At 48.7% G+C, this 12,991-nt stretch overlaps 2 protein-coding genes across 3 annotated transcripts in view; one reads left to right on the top strand and one right to left on the bottom strand.

Annotated features, from left to right (window-relative positions):
• Nucleotides 1–6,603, bottom strand: part of LOC118617204 (endothelin-converting enzyme 2) — a 31,426-nt gene extending 24,823 nt beyond the window's left edge. For both annotated transcript variants that reach the window (XM_036242938.1, XM_036242937.1), the window contains exons 1-2: nt 6,398–6,603; nt 116–399 (exon numbers count right to left, since the gene is read on the bottom strand). In XM_036242938.1, coding sequence (XP_036098831.1) covers nt 116–399; nt 6,398–6,593 — 480 coding nt within the window. In that variant the 5' untranslated portion in view covers nt 6,594–6,603. The remainder of the gene's footprint in view (nt 1–115; nt 400–6,397) is intronic.
• A 736-nt stretch (nt 6,604–7,339) lies between these two features.
• ALG3 (ALG3 alpha-1,3- mannosyltransferase) lies at nt 7,340–12,773 on the top strand. The gene is made up of 9 exons (XM_036243133.1): nt 7,340–7,549; nt 8,939–9,038; nt 9,136–9,283; nt 9,392–9,552; nt 10,286–10,406; nt 11,071–11,276; nt 11,435–11,511; nt 12,150–12,294; nt 12,419–12,773. Exons 1-9 carry the CDS (start codon nt 7,354–7,356, stop codon nt 12,579–12,581), a joined length of 1,317 nt encoding a protein of 438 aa, XP_036099026.1. The 5' UTR covers nt 7,340–7,353; the 3' UTR covers nt 12,582–12,773.
• Nucleotides 12,774–12,991: the final 218 nt, after the last annotated feature.

Genomic DNA, 12,991 nt, shown 5'->3' with positions numbered 1-12,991 from the left:
AGAGTGACTGCTCCAAACTATGCCTCCTCTGGCTTCTAAGTTCATCCAATTTTCTGAAACCTCAACCCCTCATCCCCACCTCTTGGTCTGCCCTCTTCTCTTGTTGCTCCCTCACCTCACTCAGCACCTGGTCCACAGTGTGGACACCTTCAGAGGATACGGTCCAGGGATCCCGTTCTCCAGCCAACAGGGCATCCAGTGTGCCCTTCTCAAGCACCACATCGAAGGAGCCACTGGGAAAGCTCAGTGCCCGCACGTCCATGGTCTCCCAGCGCAGCTGGGGCACATGGGCATAGCGAGCCCGCATGGCAGCCACCACCACTGACGAGTAGTCCACACTGGTCACATCAGGGAAGCCCCCAAGGAATAGCTCGTAGCTCAGGGCACTGTTCCCGCACCCTGGGGTGAGAAAAAGTGGGTGGCAAAAGAGCTAGGTTAGCTTTGGTTCTCCCCTCCCCAATTATCCATCCATTCCTGGCCCATTTTCTCTCACCCCTGTACTGAGAAGCAGCACATCACAGAAAAGAGCAGGAGGCTTGGAGTCATATAGATATGTGGGCACATATCCTGGCTCTATCATTCCTAGCTGTGTGAAGCTAGAACTCAGATTTCCTATTCAGAAAAATGAAGATAATAAGACCTAGCCTGCATTCAGGATATGCTGCACTGAATTTAAAAACTAAAATAGCTGGAGTGTAGCTGAAGAAGCCCTGAATGTTGGAGATCAAAGATCTGGATTCTGATATTCCCAGTCACACTGCCTGGCAAGTCACTCAATTCTGAGCTTCAGTTTTCTCAGACTCAGAATGGGACAATATTGGCATCATTAGAGTAACATTATTAGGATATTAGTATTACCCTAATAGCTGACTTATCAGAGACCCTCTGGGAAGACTTCGTGTTAGAGGTTATTATCCGACTTTGGTTTCCAAAGCAGAGTTAATAAGTGAAGGGGAAATTAAGTGCCACAGTGGAGCTGATCCTTTGTAATTCCTTAATGTATGTGTTGAGCACTACATATTGGGTTCTGCTGATGAGAAAGAGTCCCTGACCTTAAGGAGCTCATGCTGTGGTGGGAGGAATACATGTGTAATCAGGCAACTGGCGTATAATGTGATGAGTGTTTCAATGGGGACAGGCTGCAGGAGCACATAGGATGATTCCTGTCCCCACTTTAGGTGGGTTGTGCAAGGGTTTCGGGGAAACTGACAACCAATCAGTCTTGAAGACTCATAATACTGGTGGGAAGTGCCTGAATAGCAGTCCCAAAGAGGACTGGGTCAGGTGAAAGAATAGGTGGCTAGAGGCATGGATGTGGACCCGCAGTCCAGACATCCTGACTTCCTTTGAAGATCTGTTGGCCTCTTCCAGGCCCTCTTGTGGTCAGTCTCAGCCTGAGAACAGGCTTGATGATAGCTCTTGCTGGCCCCACATGGGGATACCAAGCTCTAGGGATTAGGTTGCCTTTAATCCCCATTTGTGTCTCTAAGAGGATCACAGGATCAGCTGTTGGGATAGCCCTAATCTAGCAGGGCTTGGTACCATGTCAGGGCACCCAGGGGATGCTGAATGGTCCTCAGCTGCCCATTCCTGTGTTCTTCTTCTGACCCCAGGGCTCAGGCAGAGTACTGTCTCACCTGAGAAAAACCAATGTGTACTTCCCTACAGCAAGCGCACTGGTAGATACACCACATGGGATGGGAGGTGAAGGTGACTGAACAAGAGACCCTAACTCAGTTCAGGCTGAAATCCCACTGGGTTCTCTGACCCACAAACCCTTTACCAGCCTCATGCCTGCAGAGTTCTGCCCAAATGCAGACAAATCCAAATATTCTTCCTTTATTCCCCTCGGTAAAAGAATGGCATCTTCCAAGAGAACTTCATCAAAGATGAAGGAAGAACAAAATCTGACCACAGGGCCAGTCATGCTCACAAAGCAGTGATTTCTGATCCTGCTGCCTCAGTGATTTGGGGCTAACAACTAAGATGGGGCTTGGGAAGGTCCCTGCCTCCCTAGATGGAGCCTTAGGGAAGCAGAACCCTGGACAATTAAGCCAAGTCCAAGAACCCATTATATGGGAGTTCAGAGCTATGTGGATGCTATCCCAACACCAAGAGAACAAAGTGTAAACCAGAATACCAATCTACTAATTTATAACAAGAAAAAGTCACCATGGGGACTTGACATCAATCTTCTGGTCAGTCCTTCTCTCTATATGGGAAATACAAGTTGAAGCCAAATTATCATAAGATTCCTGCAAAGCATGGAGTCAACCAAGGAGAATCAGAGACATATAATGATGGCAAAGCTGGGACAGCCATATGCATTCTTCTTGCTATGAGATTATTCCAGCCATAGGGACCAGACACATAAGTCCTCAGGCAGAGTACTCTCTGTTCTCTGAATAGTCTGTGATAAACTGCCCCTCTGATTCCCATTTTTAATAATAATGATAATGATAGCTAAGTCATTGAACACTGGGTCCTATACTAAGCATTTCTAAGCATTACTTCAGTTTATTTTTGTATTATCTTCATATAGAAGATAACTTATTATCATTACCATTTTCTAGATGGGAAAACTGAGGCTGCCCAAAGTGTATAAGGAACTTTCCCAAGTCACATAATCCAGTGGTAGAGCTACAATTTGGATCCAAGCCTGTGTCATGTCAGAACCAGAGCTCTTAAACCACTATGCAAAACTGTCTCCTAGTTTTCAAGAGGTCCACTCAGCTTCAGTCATGACATTCCATCTTTAATCATTTTACTAGTTTTTTTTTATCCTCACCCGAGGACATTTTTCCATATTTTGTTCAGATAGAGTGGGAGGGAGAGAGAGGAAGAAAGAGAGAGAGAGGGAGAAACATCGATGTGAAAGGGACACACCCAGTGGCTGCCACCCACACGACCCAACCAGGGCTGGTGACAAACTACAACCACCCAGTGGCTGCCACCCGCACGACCCAACCAGGGCCGGTGACAAACTACAACCGAGGTACGTGCCTTTAGCGGGAACCGAACCCGGGTCTCTCTGGACCGAAAGCCGATGCTCTAATGGCTGAGCCAAACCGGCCAGGGCCATTTTACCAGTTTTAACAGAGTTCTAGATGCCTCTCTATGCCCATTCATGTGGTACAGCAGGAGAAATAGAAGCTCTGGAGTCAGATTGCACTCTTACTTCACCACTTTCTTGCAGCATGACAGTAGTGGACAGTCAGTGCTCTGACCAGGTCCCCTTGGAGTGTCTCTAGGTTTTGGTGTGTGCTTGCTTCTGACAGTTTGCATCTGTGACTCTTCAGGCTGAAACTACCCTCAGGGAAACTTCGCCTGTGATCACAATCTTGCTTGGCCTCTTCCCTTCCCCATTCCCTCACTCTCTGATCAATTTCTGCTGGGAGCACATCTCTAACAAATGACTGGGATATGAATCCTAATCTTAGGATTTGCTTCTGGAACCACCCTAAAACAATGACTTGGAGCAGGGGTTACCAAATTCAGCTTGCCGCCTGTTTTGGTGAATAAAGTTTTATTAGAACACAGCTATTCTCATTCACATATGTGCTCATCGGTGGCTGCTTTTCCACTACAACAGCAATACTGACTAGTTGTGACAGAAACTGTATAGCCCACAAAGCCCAAAATATTTACTATTTGGCCATTTTCAGAAATAGTACTGACCCCTGATCTAGAGTAAGTCTAGTAAGACTTATTACTCACCTCTCATAAATATTAAATAAGTTAGAAAAGGCCCACCCAGCACATTCACTAGCACCTACCAGGTGCTCAGCTTGTTTGTTGAAGTGGAATGTAACACAGGGTACTCCTCAAGTTGTGGGTCCTCTTTTTAGATCTTGGGAATAACGTCTGGAAAGTTTTCCTTTTTTATTTTTAGACTTTTCTCCCCTCTCCAGAAAAGAATACTGCTCAGTCTAGGAGATTTTAAGGCAGTGTTACTCTGCCAATTACCAGTATAAGAATCTGCTCTGGGCTTGTTGAAACTACAGATTCCTAGGACCCACTTTAGACTGCCCCCAGAATTATAATCTCAGGGTGGGGTCCAGCTTTCCAGGTGATCTGGATGCACACTAAAACTTTAAAAACAGCCCTGGCCGGTTTGGCTCAGCAGTTAGAGCGTCGGCCTGGGTCCAGAGAGACCCAGGTTCGGTTCCCACTAAGGGCACGTACCTTGGTTGCAGTTTGTCCCTGGCCTGGTTTGGTCGAGCGGGTGACAACCACTCGATGTGTCCCTTTCACGTCGATGTTTCTCTCTCTCTCTCTCCCTCCCACTCTATCTGAACAAAATATAGAAAAATGTCCTCGGGTGAGGATTAAAAAATAAAAACTTAGATCTATGATAAATCTATAAGTAAATGTAAGGGTTTAAAGGCAAAAAATTCAAGAGTTTTTACCTCTGCTGGGGAAGGGATTCACCTTGGCTGGATTGAGCATCTTCCCAAGGACTGAGAGGTCCTGGTTTGATTCTAGGTCAGAGCTCGTGTCCAGGTTGCAGGCTTGATCCCCAATAGGGGGCATGCAGGAGGCAGGCAATTGATGTTTATCTTTCACATCAATGTTTCTCTCTCTCTCTCTCCCTTCCTCTCTCTCTAAAAAATCAATAAAAACATATTTTAAAAAATAAATGCAATGGTTTAAAGGCAAAAAATTCAAGAGTTTTTACTTTTGGGGGAAGGGGTTTGGAAAGGCTACACAGAAAACTGAATAAACGTGGGTCTTTAAAAATATATATAAAAAATATATTTTTTTCAATTGATTTTTTAAAGAGAGAGATAGAAACATCAATGAGAGAGATACATCGATGGGCTGCCTCCTGCAGGCCCCTACTGGGGACTGAGCAGAAACCAAAATGGGGCCATGTGCCCTGACCTGGAATGGAACCAGGACCTCTCAGGCCATGGGAAGACACTCAATCCACTGAGCCACACTGGCAGGGCTCTACATGGGCCTTTTTATTTTGCCGGGCATTGTTTTAGGTATCTTTCATACTCACTCAATGATCTTAAAAACCAATAAATAAATGATCTTTTTTTTTTTTTAAGGATGAGAAAATGGAGGCACAGAAATTTAAATATCTTTTCCAGGATTACATCACTAAAACTCCATTATTTTGGCCATTATTCCACAGCTAAGATTACATGAGCCTAGATTCCAACAGAATTAGCTGCCTCCAGGGTCCAAGTTCTCTCTCTCTCTCTCTCTCTCTCTCTCTATATATATATATATATATATATATCCTTACCATAGGATATTTCTCCATTTAATCTTCAGACAGAGTGGAAGGGAGGGACACAATGACATGAGAGGGACACATCAACTGGTTGCCTTACTCATAACCCCGACCAGAGCCGGGGAGGAACTGCAACCCAGGTTTGTGCCCTTGACCAGAATCGAACCCGCGACTCATTGGTCTGCAGGCTGATGCTCTCACCACTGAGCCAAAACCACCAGGGCAAGGGTCCAACTTCTTATGCACTAAGTTATACGTCCTTTCTAGTCCTAGGAATGTTCTCTTTTTCAAACTGAGTATGGTATACACAATACATATTAGATTTATTGTTTACACCTTTCATATATTGTATTAGAATCTCATATATATGAAATATTTCACTTAAACATACACATGCTTTTACAAATACCAAAATAAAAACTATAATTGGAAGGAAACCTGTTGCTCAATCAAAAAATTCTCTAGAGCCCCCAAGGCTGACACTGGGACAGGACCCGATAATACAGCTGGACCTCTCAGAGCCCCATCTTGAATCCTAGTACCTGTATCTCTTGAGGAATCTCATCAATCTTGGCTACAATACCTCCTCTGACCTCAGAGGGCGCTGTCCTCACCCTCACAGCAAACGGAGCATAGGACCAACTTTCAGAGTTTGGAAAGTGAAGAGCTAACTCTCTCTACGTGACAATAGCTCCCGGTGCCCCTAGGCACTTTAAAATAGGCATTGTGCTCGAGGTGCCTACAAGTGCTTTATCCGACTTGAGCTCGCAGTTCCATTTCTAGAAGTGATTCCGAGGATCAGAACGGGTTTACGACTTGTCCTAAGTCACAGAGCCAACTAGCGTTGGGCCTTAAACTAGATCCTCTGAGCTCTCCAATGCTCCGGGCTGCCTTTTGGAAGGGGCTGGGGGCCTGGGTCACCCACCAACGCTCAGACTCAGAGATTGTCTTTCTCAGTGGTGGTGGAGGGGAGCGGGAAGAACTGACTCGGCTGGCTAAATACTGTCCAGATTCTGAAGATACTGAATCTTGTCTCCTGACCGGGCGACCTCAGAGAGGAGCGGACCGACGCGAGAAAAGCGGATGGGAATGGCCAAGACAGAGCCGGTCCAGTCAACTCCACCTGGGTTGGGCAGCGACAGGACTACCCACCTAGCACGAGGATACGGTCCTCGGGCCGCAGCTCCGGCTCTAGGAGGGCACGGAAAGAGGAGAAGTCCCCGAACCACTCGTAGGGGGCAGAATCGGCCGCGCCCCGGTAGCGCTGGTCCCAGTACTGGACCTCTCGGTACCCGCAGTTCTGGTCTGGTAACTCGGGCAGAGGTTCAGGGGCCCTGGGAGAGGCCATGTTTGTGGCTACCCAGACTGTCTGCCAGTCTGCCAGCACGTTTAGGCGGGGCTTAGTTCCCCCTGTGTAGCCAGTCGGAATGGTGGAATGTATTGGGGGCGTGGCCTTTGTGTCTCCGCCCCCAAATGCGGTTGCTCAACATAAACACGTGGAACTTCCGTTCTCTGCTAAGTGCGCTTTGAAGAATCTTCCGGCTGGCTAATTATGTCGTCCAGATTGACTCTTCTGCCTGTACCACACTCACAGTGTCAGATTCACTCGGATTCATCACTGTCCCCTCTCATATTTTCAATTTGACCGACTCTTTCCATTAACTATGAAAATTAATGAAAGATTTGTTTCTTCCCAGTTTTGAGCACCCGGAAAGCTCTGAAGGGTGGCGGGGGGAGCGCGGACACAGGTCTTGCCCTCCAGGAAAGACTGGCATGAACACATATTCTCAACTCAGGCAAAGTGTTGTGCTGGGCTGGGGTGGGGGACGGTCAGGAATGTTGTTTTTACGGACAAATGTTCGGCCCATCTTAGCTACTCTGTATCCAGGGCTAAGTGCTGAGAGAATTAAGACCATTCCTGCTCGTAGGGAGCGTGCAGCCCATCAATAGAGACCGATGTAGAAGTAAATTTTAGTGTAGTAAATAAGGACTCCGGCAATTCGGGTCAATGCTCAGTGCGTTATAACACCGGCGCGCGGAGCGGAACGTAAGTGCCAAAGGGCCCGGCTTCCAGGGTGGCGGGCCCACACGAGCGGCGCACCGTCAAGATGGCGGCGAGCGTGCGGAAGCGCGCTCGGGCGGGACCCGCAGCTCGGGTGGCGGGATTCTGCGGGCAATGGCTGCGGCGCGCCTGGCAAGAGCGGCGCCTGCTGCTGCTGGAGCCGCGCTACACGCTGCTGGTGGCTGCCTGCCTCTGCCTGGCAGAGGTGGGCATCACCTTCTGGGTCATTCACAGGGTGGCATGTGAGTGCGCCGAGGGGGAGGGGAAGGGAGGGAAACGGAGAAGGCGGGAGGGAGGTGGACCCGAACCCTCTACTCAAACCGGGACTCAGATTCGGAGCTCAAACCCAGACCCCAGGTCCACTTAGTCATCAATTACAGACCCATATCTTTTACCCCAAGTTCCAAGCCTGCTCCACAGAAAACCAAACCCGATCTTAATCCCTACCCCATGACGAAAGGGGCTGACCCTAGAGGTTGGCCCTCTACCCTGAAGGTACAGCCTGCCTGGCTAAGAAAGTAAATCAGCCTGGAAGTTAGAAGACCTGAGTTCAAGTTAATGTACCGCTGATGCTGCTTGTCTCTGTGGCTTTGGACATGTCATTTCCCCAGCTGGGTCTCGTCTGTTCAATTCTGGGGTCTTTTTAGAGCTGGAACATATCCCGGATGGTGTGGCTCACTGGTTGAGCGTGGACCCATGCACCAAGAGGTTGCTGGTTGGATTCCCAGGTTGTGGGCCAGATCCCCAGCCTGGGGCATGCAGGAGGCTGCCAGTTCTCATCCATGATTCTCTCTCTGAACCTCTCCCTTCCTCTTTCCAAAATCAATAAAGAAAAAGTATTTAGAGCTGAAACATAAAACCCAAGTGATGATGGTACTAAGAAATGAGATTGCAGAAGTTGAGACCAGGTCATAAAAGAGTCTGTAAGCTGTGTGAAGGAGATAGTGTAGTGGTTAAGAATCTAGGATCCTGTGAATTCCAATTTCAACTCCACTCTTCCTAGCTCACTGGTCTTGAGCTAGTCACTTAACCTCAATAATTCATAGGTTCCTTTTCTAAAAATGGGAGTAATTGAGTTTGGTCTTTATTTTCAGAGCCTTTGGGAATCATTGAAGGTTTTAAGCAAAAAGACATGGTATGATTTCTATTATAGGAAGAGCTCCTGGTTGCAGGGTGGAGTAAAAGTGGAAGCTGGGAGCCTAATTAGAAAGCTGTTGCATCATTGAGGCTAGAGATTATGTTAGGCCCAAATTTTGGTATGTAATAGTAGAGAAGGATGAGATAGTAGATATATGTAGAGTGAAGGATAGACAGCACATGGTAACTAGGGGTTGGACATGAGAGAAAAGAAAGTTTCAGGTTTTTGACTTGGGCCACTGGGAGAATGATGGTGCCATTCATGGAACCCAGGAAGGGGAGCAGATTTGGAATAGACGATTGTGAGTTCAATTATAGACATGTTGAGTTTGAGATACCTAGGCTCACCCAAAGAATGTTAAGTAGGCAGTTAGGTAAGGGTTTGTGATAGAAGCCTTGAGAATGAACTGGAACTCTGCTTTGATGGGCTGGAGGTGTTGGAGGCAGACAGGTTTTGGACTTAGAAGTAACCACACCATCCTTTCCTTTTCCAGATACAGAGATTGACTGGAAGGCCTACATGGCTGAGGTAGAGGGTGTCATCAACGGCACCTATGACTATACCCAACTGCAGGGTGACACTGGACCTCTTGTGTGAGTTGGGATAGTAGGTTCAGTGAGGATGTGAGGGCCTGACTGGCTACCAGGCTGGGTAGCCTGACCCAGACTCTTGTTCCCTCTTATGTTGCAGGTACCCAGCTGGTTTTGTATACATCTTTATGGGGCTATACTACGTCACTGGCCATGGCACTGACATTCGCATGGCCCAACATATCTTTGCTGTGCTCTATCTGGCCACCTTGCTGCTTGTCTTTTTGATCTACCACCAGACCTGTAAGGTAAGTCCACAATACTAGGATCTGGGTCCCCAAACTGGGAGGGCTGAGGTATGGTGATGGCTCAGGATTATTGAGCTAACTTTCTTTTCCACTGTGCCCACCTCATAGGTACCTCCCTTCGTCTTTTTCTTCATGTGCTGTGCCTCTTACCGTGTCCACTCCATCTTTGTGTTGCGGCTCTTCAATGACCCAGTGGCCATGGCACTGCTGTTCCTCAGTATCAACCTTTTGCTGGCCCAGCGCTGGGGCTGGGGCTGCTGCTGTTTCAGGTCAACATCCATCCCTTCTAGTCCCCTTTCTTACTTTTTGTATTTTCATCACTTTCTTCTCAATTTTCTTCAGCAAAGGGAGTAAAGGAGTGGCCAGACAATGTGGGTCAGTCAGGCCCCACTGGGTGAGTCCAGGATCTGTAGGAAGTCTCCACTCTAACCCAACACACACACAACTCTTCCCATTCTCTCCTCCTCCCAGACAACATCTTTTACTGTAGTTGGTCATTAAATATTTTCTTTTTCTTTTTTATCTTCATCCGAGGACATCTTTGCATTTATCTTCAGATAGAGCAGGAGGGAGAGAGGGAGGAAGAGAGAGAAACATCGATGTGAGAGAGACACATTGACTGGTTGCCACCCACACGACCCCAACCGGGGCCGGGGACAAACTGCAACCGAGGTACGTGCCCTTAGCAGGAACCAAACCCAGGACTCTCCGGTATGCGGGCCAATGTTCTAACTGCTGAGCCAAACTGGCTAGGGCGAATATTTTCAATACTCAGTATATAGCTGCTCACTCAGTCTGGGCATAGAGCCTAGGTATCTACTCCCTACCCCCAACCTCCTCCCAGGTTACCTTACCCTCCCTCCAGCAGTTCTGAGTGTGGGCCCCGTCCTGGAGCTTGGTAGTGGAGGGGGGGAGTTGCTATAAGGGTGGGGGTGGTGCATCTTGGTGGGGTGCATGGCCCTGAAGCTGATTTTCACCCTTCCTTTCTTCTTCCCACCCTAGCCTGGCAGTCTCTGTGAAGATGAACGTGCTCCTCTTCGCCCCTGGATTACTGTTCCTTCTCCTCACACAATTTGGCCTCCGTGGGGCCCTCCCCAAGCTGGGCATCTGTGCTGTCCTACAGGTACTCTTGCCTCACCCTTTCCCCTTTTTGAAAAAGGGGAGGCCACTCTGTCTGGCCTCCTTCCCTCCTTGAGACTGTCTCTCTGGGCTTTGGTTTCTTTAGCTGTAAAATAAGGTTGATAAACTAGATGGTCTCTTAGGGCCTTTCTAGCTCTGCTCATTTATGATTTAAAACACTGTCATAGCCCTGGCCAGTTTGGCTCAGTGGTTAGAGTCGGCCTGCAGTCCAGGGAGACACGGGTTCGGTTCCCGCTAAGGGCGCGTACCTCGGTTGCAGTTTGTCCCTGGCCCTGGTTGGTCGTGCGGGTGGCAGCCACTTGATGTGTCCCTTTCACGTCGATGTTTCTCTCTCTCTCTCTCTCTCTCTCTCTCTCTCTCTACCTCTCTCTCCCTCCCACTCTATCTGAACAGAAAAATGGAAAAATGTCCTCGAGTGAAGATAAAAACAAAAAACAAACAAACAAACAATAAACACTGTCATAACCTGCCTCCTCAGCTTCTTTGGCCCCAGGCTCTGGCAGGGGCAGGTGTGGGGATTGACTTTCTTGCTATACTTGATGGGAATTGAGGAACCTCTGAGACTTACACCCTATTCCCACTCTCCTGATTAGTAAGAGGCTGAGAGTGAGCCTGGGCAGCTCTGCTGACATCACACCCATCCTCAGGTGGTGCTGGGCCTGCCCTTCCTGCTGGAGAACCCTGTCGGTTACCTATCCCGCTCCTTTGACCTTGGTCGCCAGTTTCTCTTCCGCTGGACAGTGAACTGGCGCTTCCTTCCTGAGACCCTCTTCCTGCATCGTGCCTTCCACCTGGTACTGTTGGCCACCCACCTCACCCTGCTCTTGCTCTTTGTTCTCTGCAGGTGGCACAGGTAAGAAAGGGGAGCAATGCCATGAGCAGAGTTAGGGGAAGGAGTGAAGGGCCTGGGCCTTAGGGGCTGTTTGGTGGGGATGTTGAGCTTGTGGGGGTGAGTTTTACGGCTTGGCCCATGATGGGAGCTTGATAAATGTCTGAATGGCTTCTCCCCAGGACAGGAGAAAGTATCCTGTCGCTGCTGAAGGATCCCTCCAAGAGGAAGGTTCCACCCCAACCTCTCACACCCAATCATATCCTTTAAGTCATGGAAAGGTAAGTCTTGCCCTCTCCAGGTGCTGATAGGGTCCCTGATCAGGTAGCCCTGGGTGGCTGGTGACCTGGGGCAGAGAGAAAGAGGCAATAGTGATAGCTACAGGGCCCATTCTTAGAGCTCCTACTCTGTACCAAACACTGAGCTGAGCATTTACATATTTAAGCATATTTATTCTTAATTTTAAATGTTATTGAGTTACCATCATGAGTGCTCATCCTCTGCCTGGTGCTGTGCTAAGAGATTTACATACATTCTAACATTTAAAGCTCATAGGAGACCTTGATTGCTATAGAGAGGCATTTTTATTATCTTCATTTACAGATGGCAAAATTAGGGCTTTAAGAAGTTACATAATTTACTAAGGTCACCCACCCAACTAGGACGTGATGGACTCACTAGGCCTTACGGCCCTAGGTATCACTGTCTCTATCTTAGAGTGAGAAGCAGTTCCAGAGAGGTTAAGAAACTTGTCCAAAAATATGCATCTGGGAATGGTAGAGCCAGGGGGCTCTCTGACCCAAAAACTTTTACCTTCTGCTTTGGAACCTCTCTGCCTGCCTCCATCCCACCCCCTTACCCCTTTTGCTCCTACCCTTGGCCTTGACCACTGCATACAGATTGTTTCTACCCTCTTCACCTCCAATTTCATTGGCATCTGCTTCAGCCGTTCCCTCCACTACCAGTTCTACGTCTGGTATTTCCACACACTGCCCTACCTCCTGTGGGCCACGCCTGCACGCTGGCTCACGCACTTGCTCAGGTACTGGCTGGGACAACCTGGGGGAGGGGTAAGGGTTAGGGAGCTCCTCATCCCAAGGCTGTCGCTGTGGAGGGGCTGGGGCCTAGAAACTGGACAAAACCTGGAGTTTATTTCTCATCTCCAGGTTGCTGGTGCTGGGGCTCATTGAGCTCTCCTGGAACACATACCCATCCACATCCTGCAGCTCCGCCACCCTACATGTGTGCCATGCTGTCATCCTGCTGCAGCTCTGGCTGGGCCCCCAGCCCTTCCCCAAGAGCATCCAGCACAGCAAGAAAGCCCACTGAGATCCACCTCTTCCCATTCTCAGGACCCTGGACGTGGATGGACTCTGTGCCCTTCCCAATAAACCTTACCAAGTCCACTTCTGTGCAGCCTATATGGAAGTGCCTGGACCAGGTTTGAAGGGTATGCAACACGGCAGATAAAGAACTCATTGAGGCAGTTGTAAGAGGCACTTTATTGCATGGGATTTGGGGACTGTGGCTCTCTCCCCTTGTACTGCACTGTGCAGAGCTCAGAGGGGAAGGAGCAGGGGGGTGGAAGGAGAGGGAGAGAGCACAGGCAGGCACTTTCTGTAAGGGAAAGAGGATTCTGGTAAGGGGATGAGAAGCAGTGGGGGGCAGGCTGTCACCAACCTACCCCTTCCCAGCACCGAGAAGCCGGCCCAGGTGGCAGTGACTTAAGTCTGTTGGGG

Source organism: Molossus molossus, unplaced genomic scaffold (assembly GCF_014108415.1).
Source record: "Molossus molossus isolate mMolMol1 unplaced genomic scaffold, mMolMol1.p scaffold_m16_p_5, whole genome shotgun sequence".
NCBI lineage: Eukaryota > Metazoa > Chordata > Mammalia > Chiroptera > Molossidae > Molossus > Molossus molossus.
This window is presented reverse-complemented; position numbering and strand designations above follow the sequence as displayed.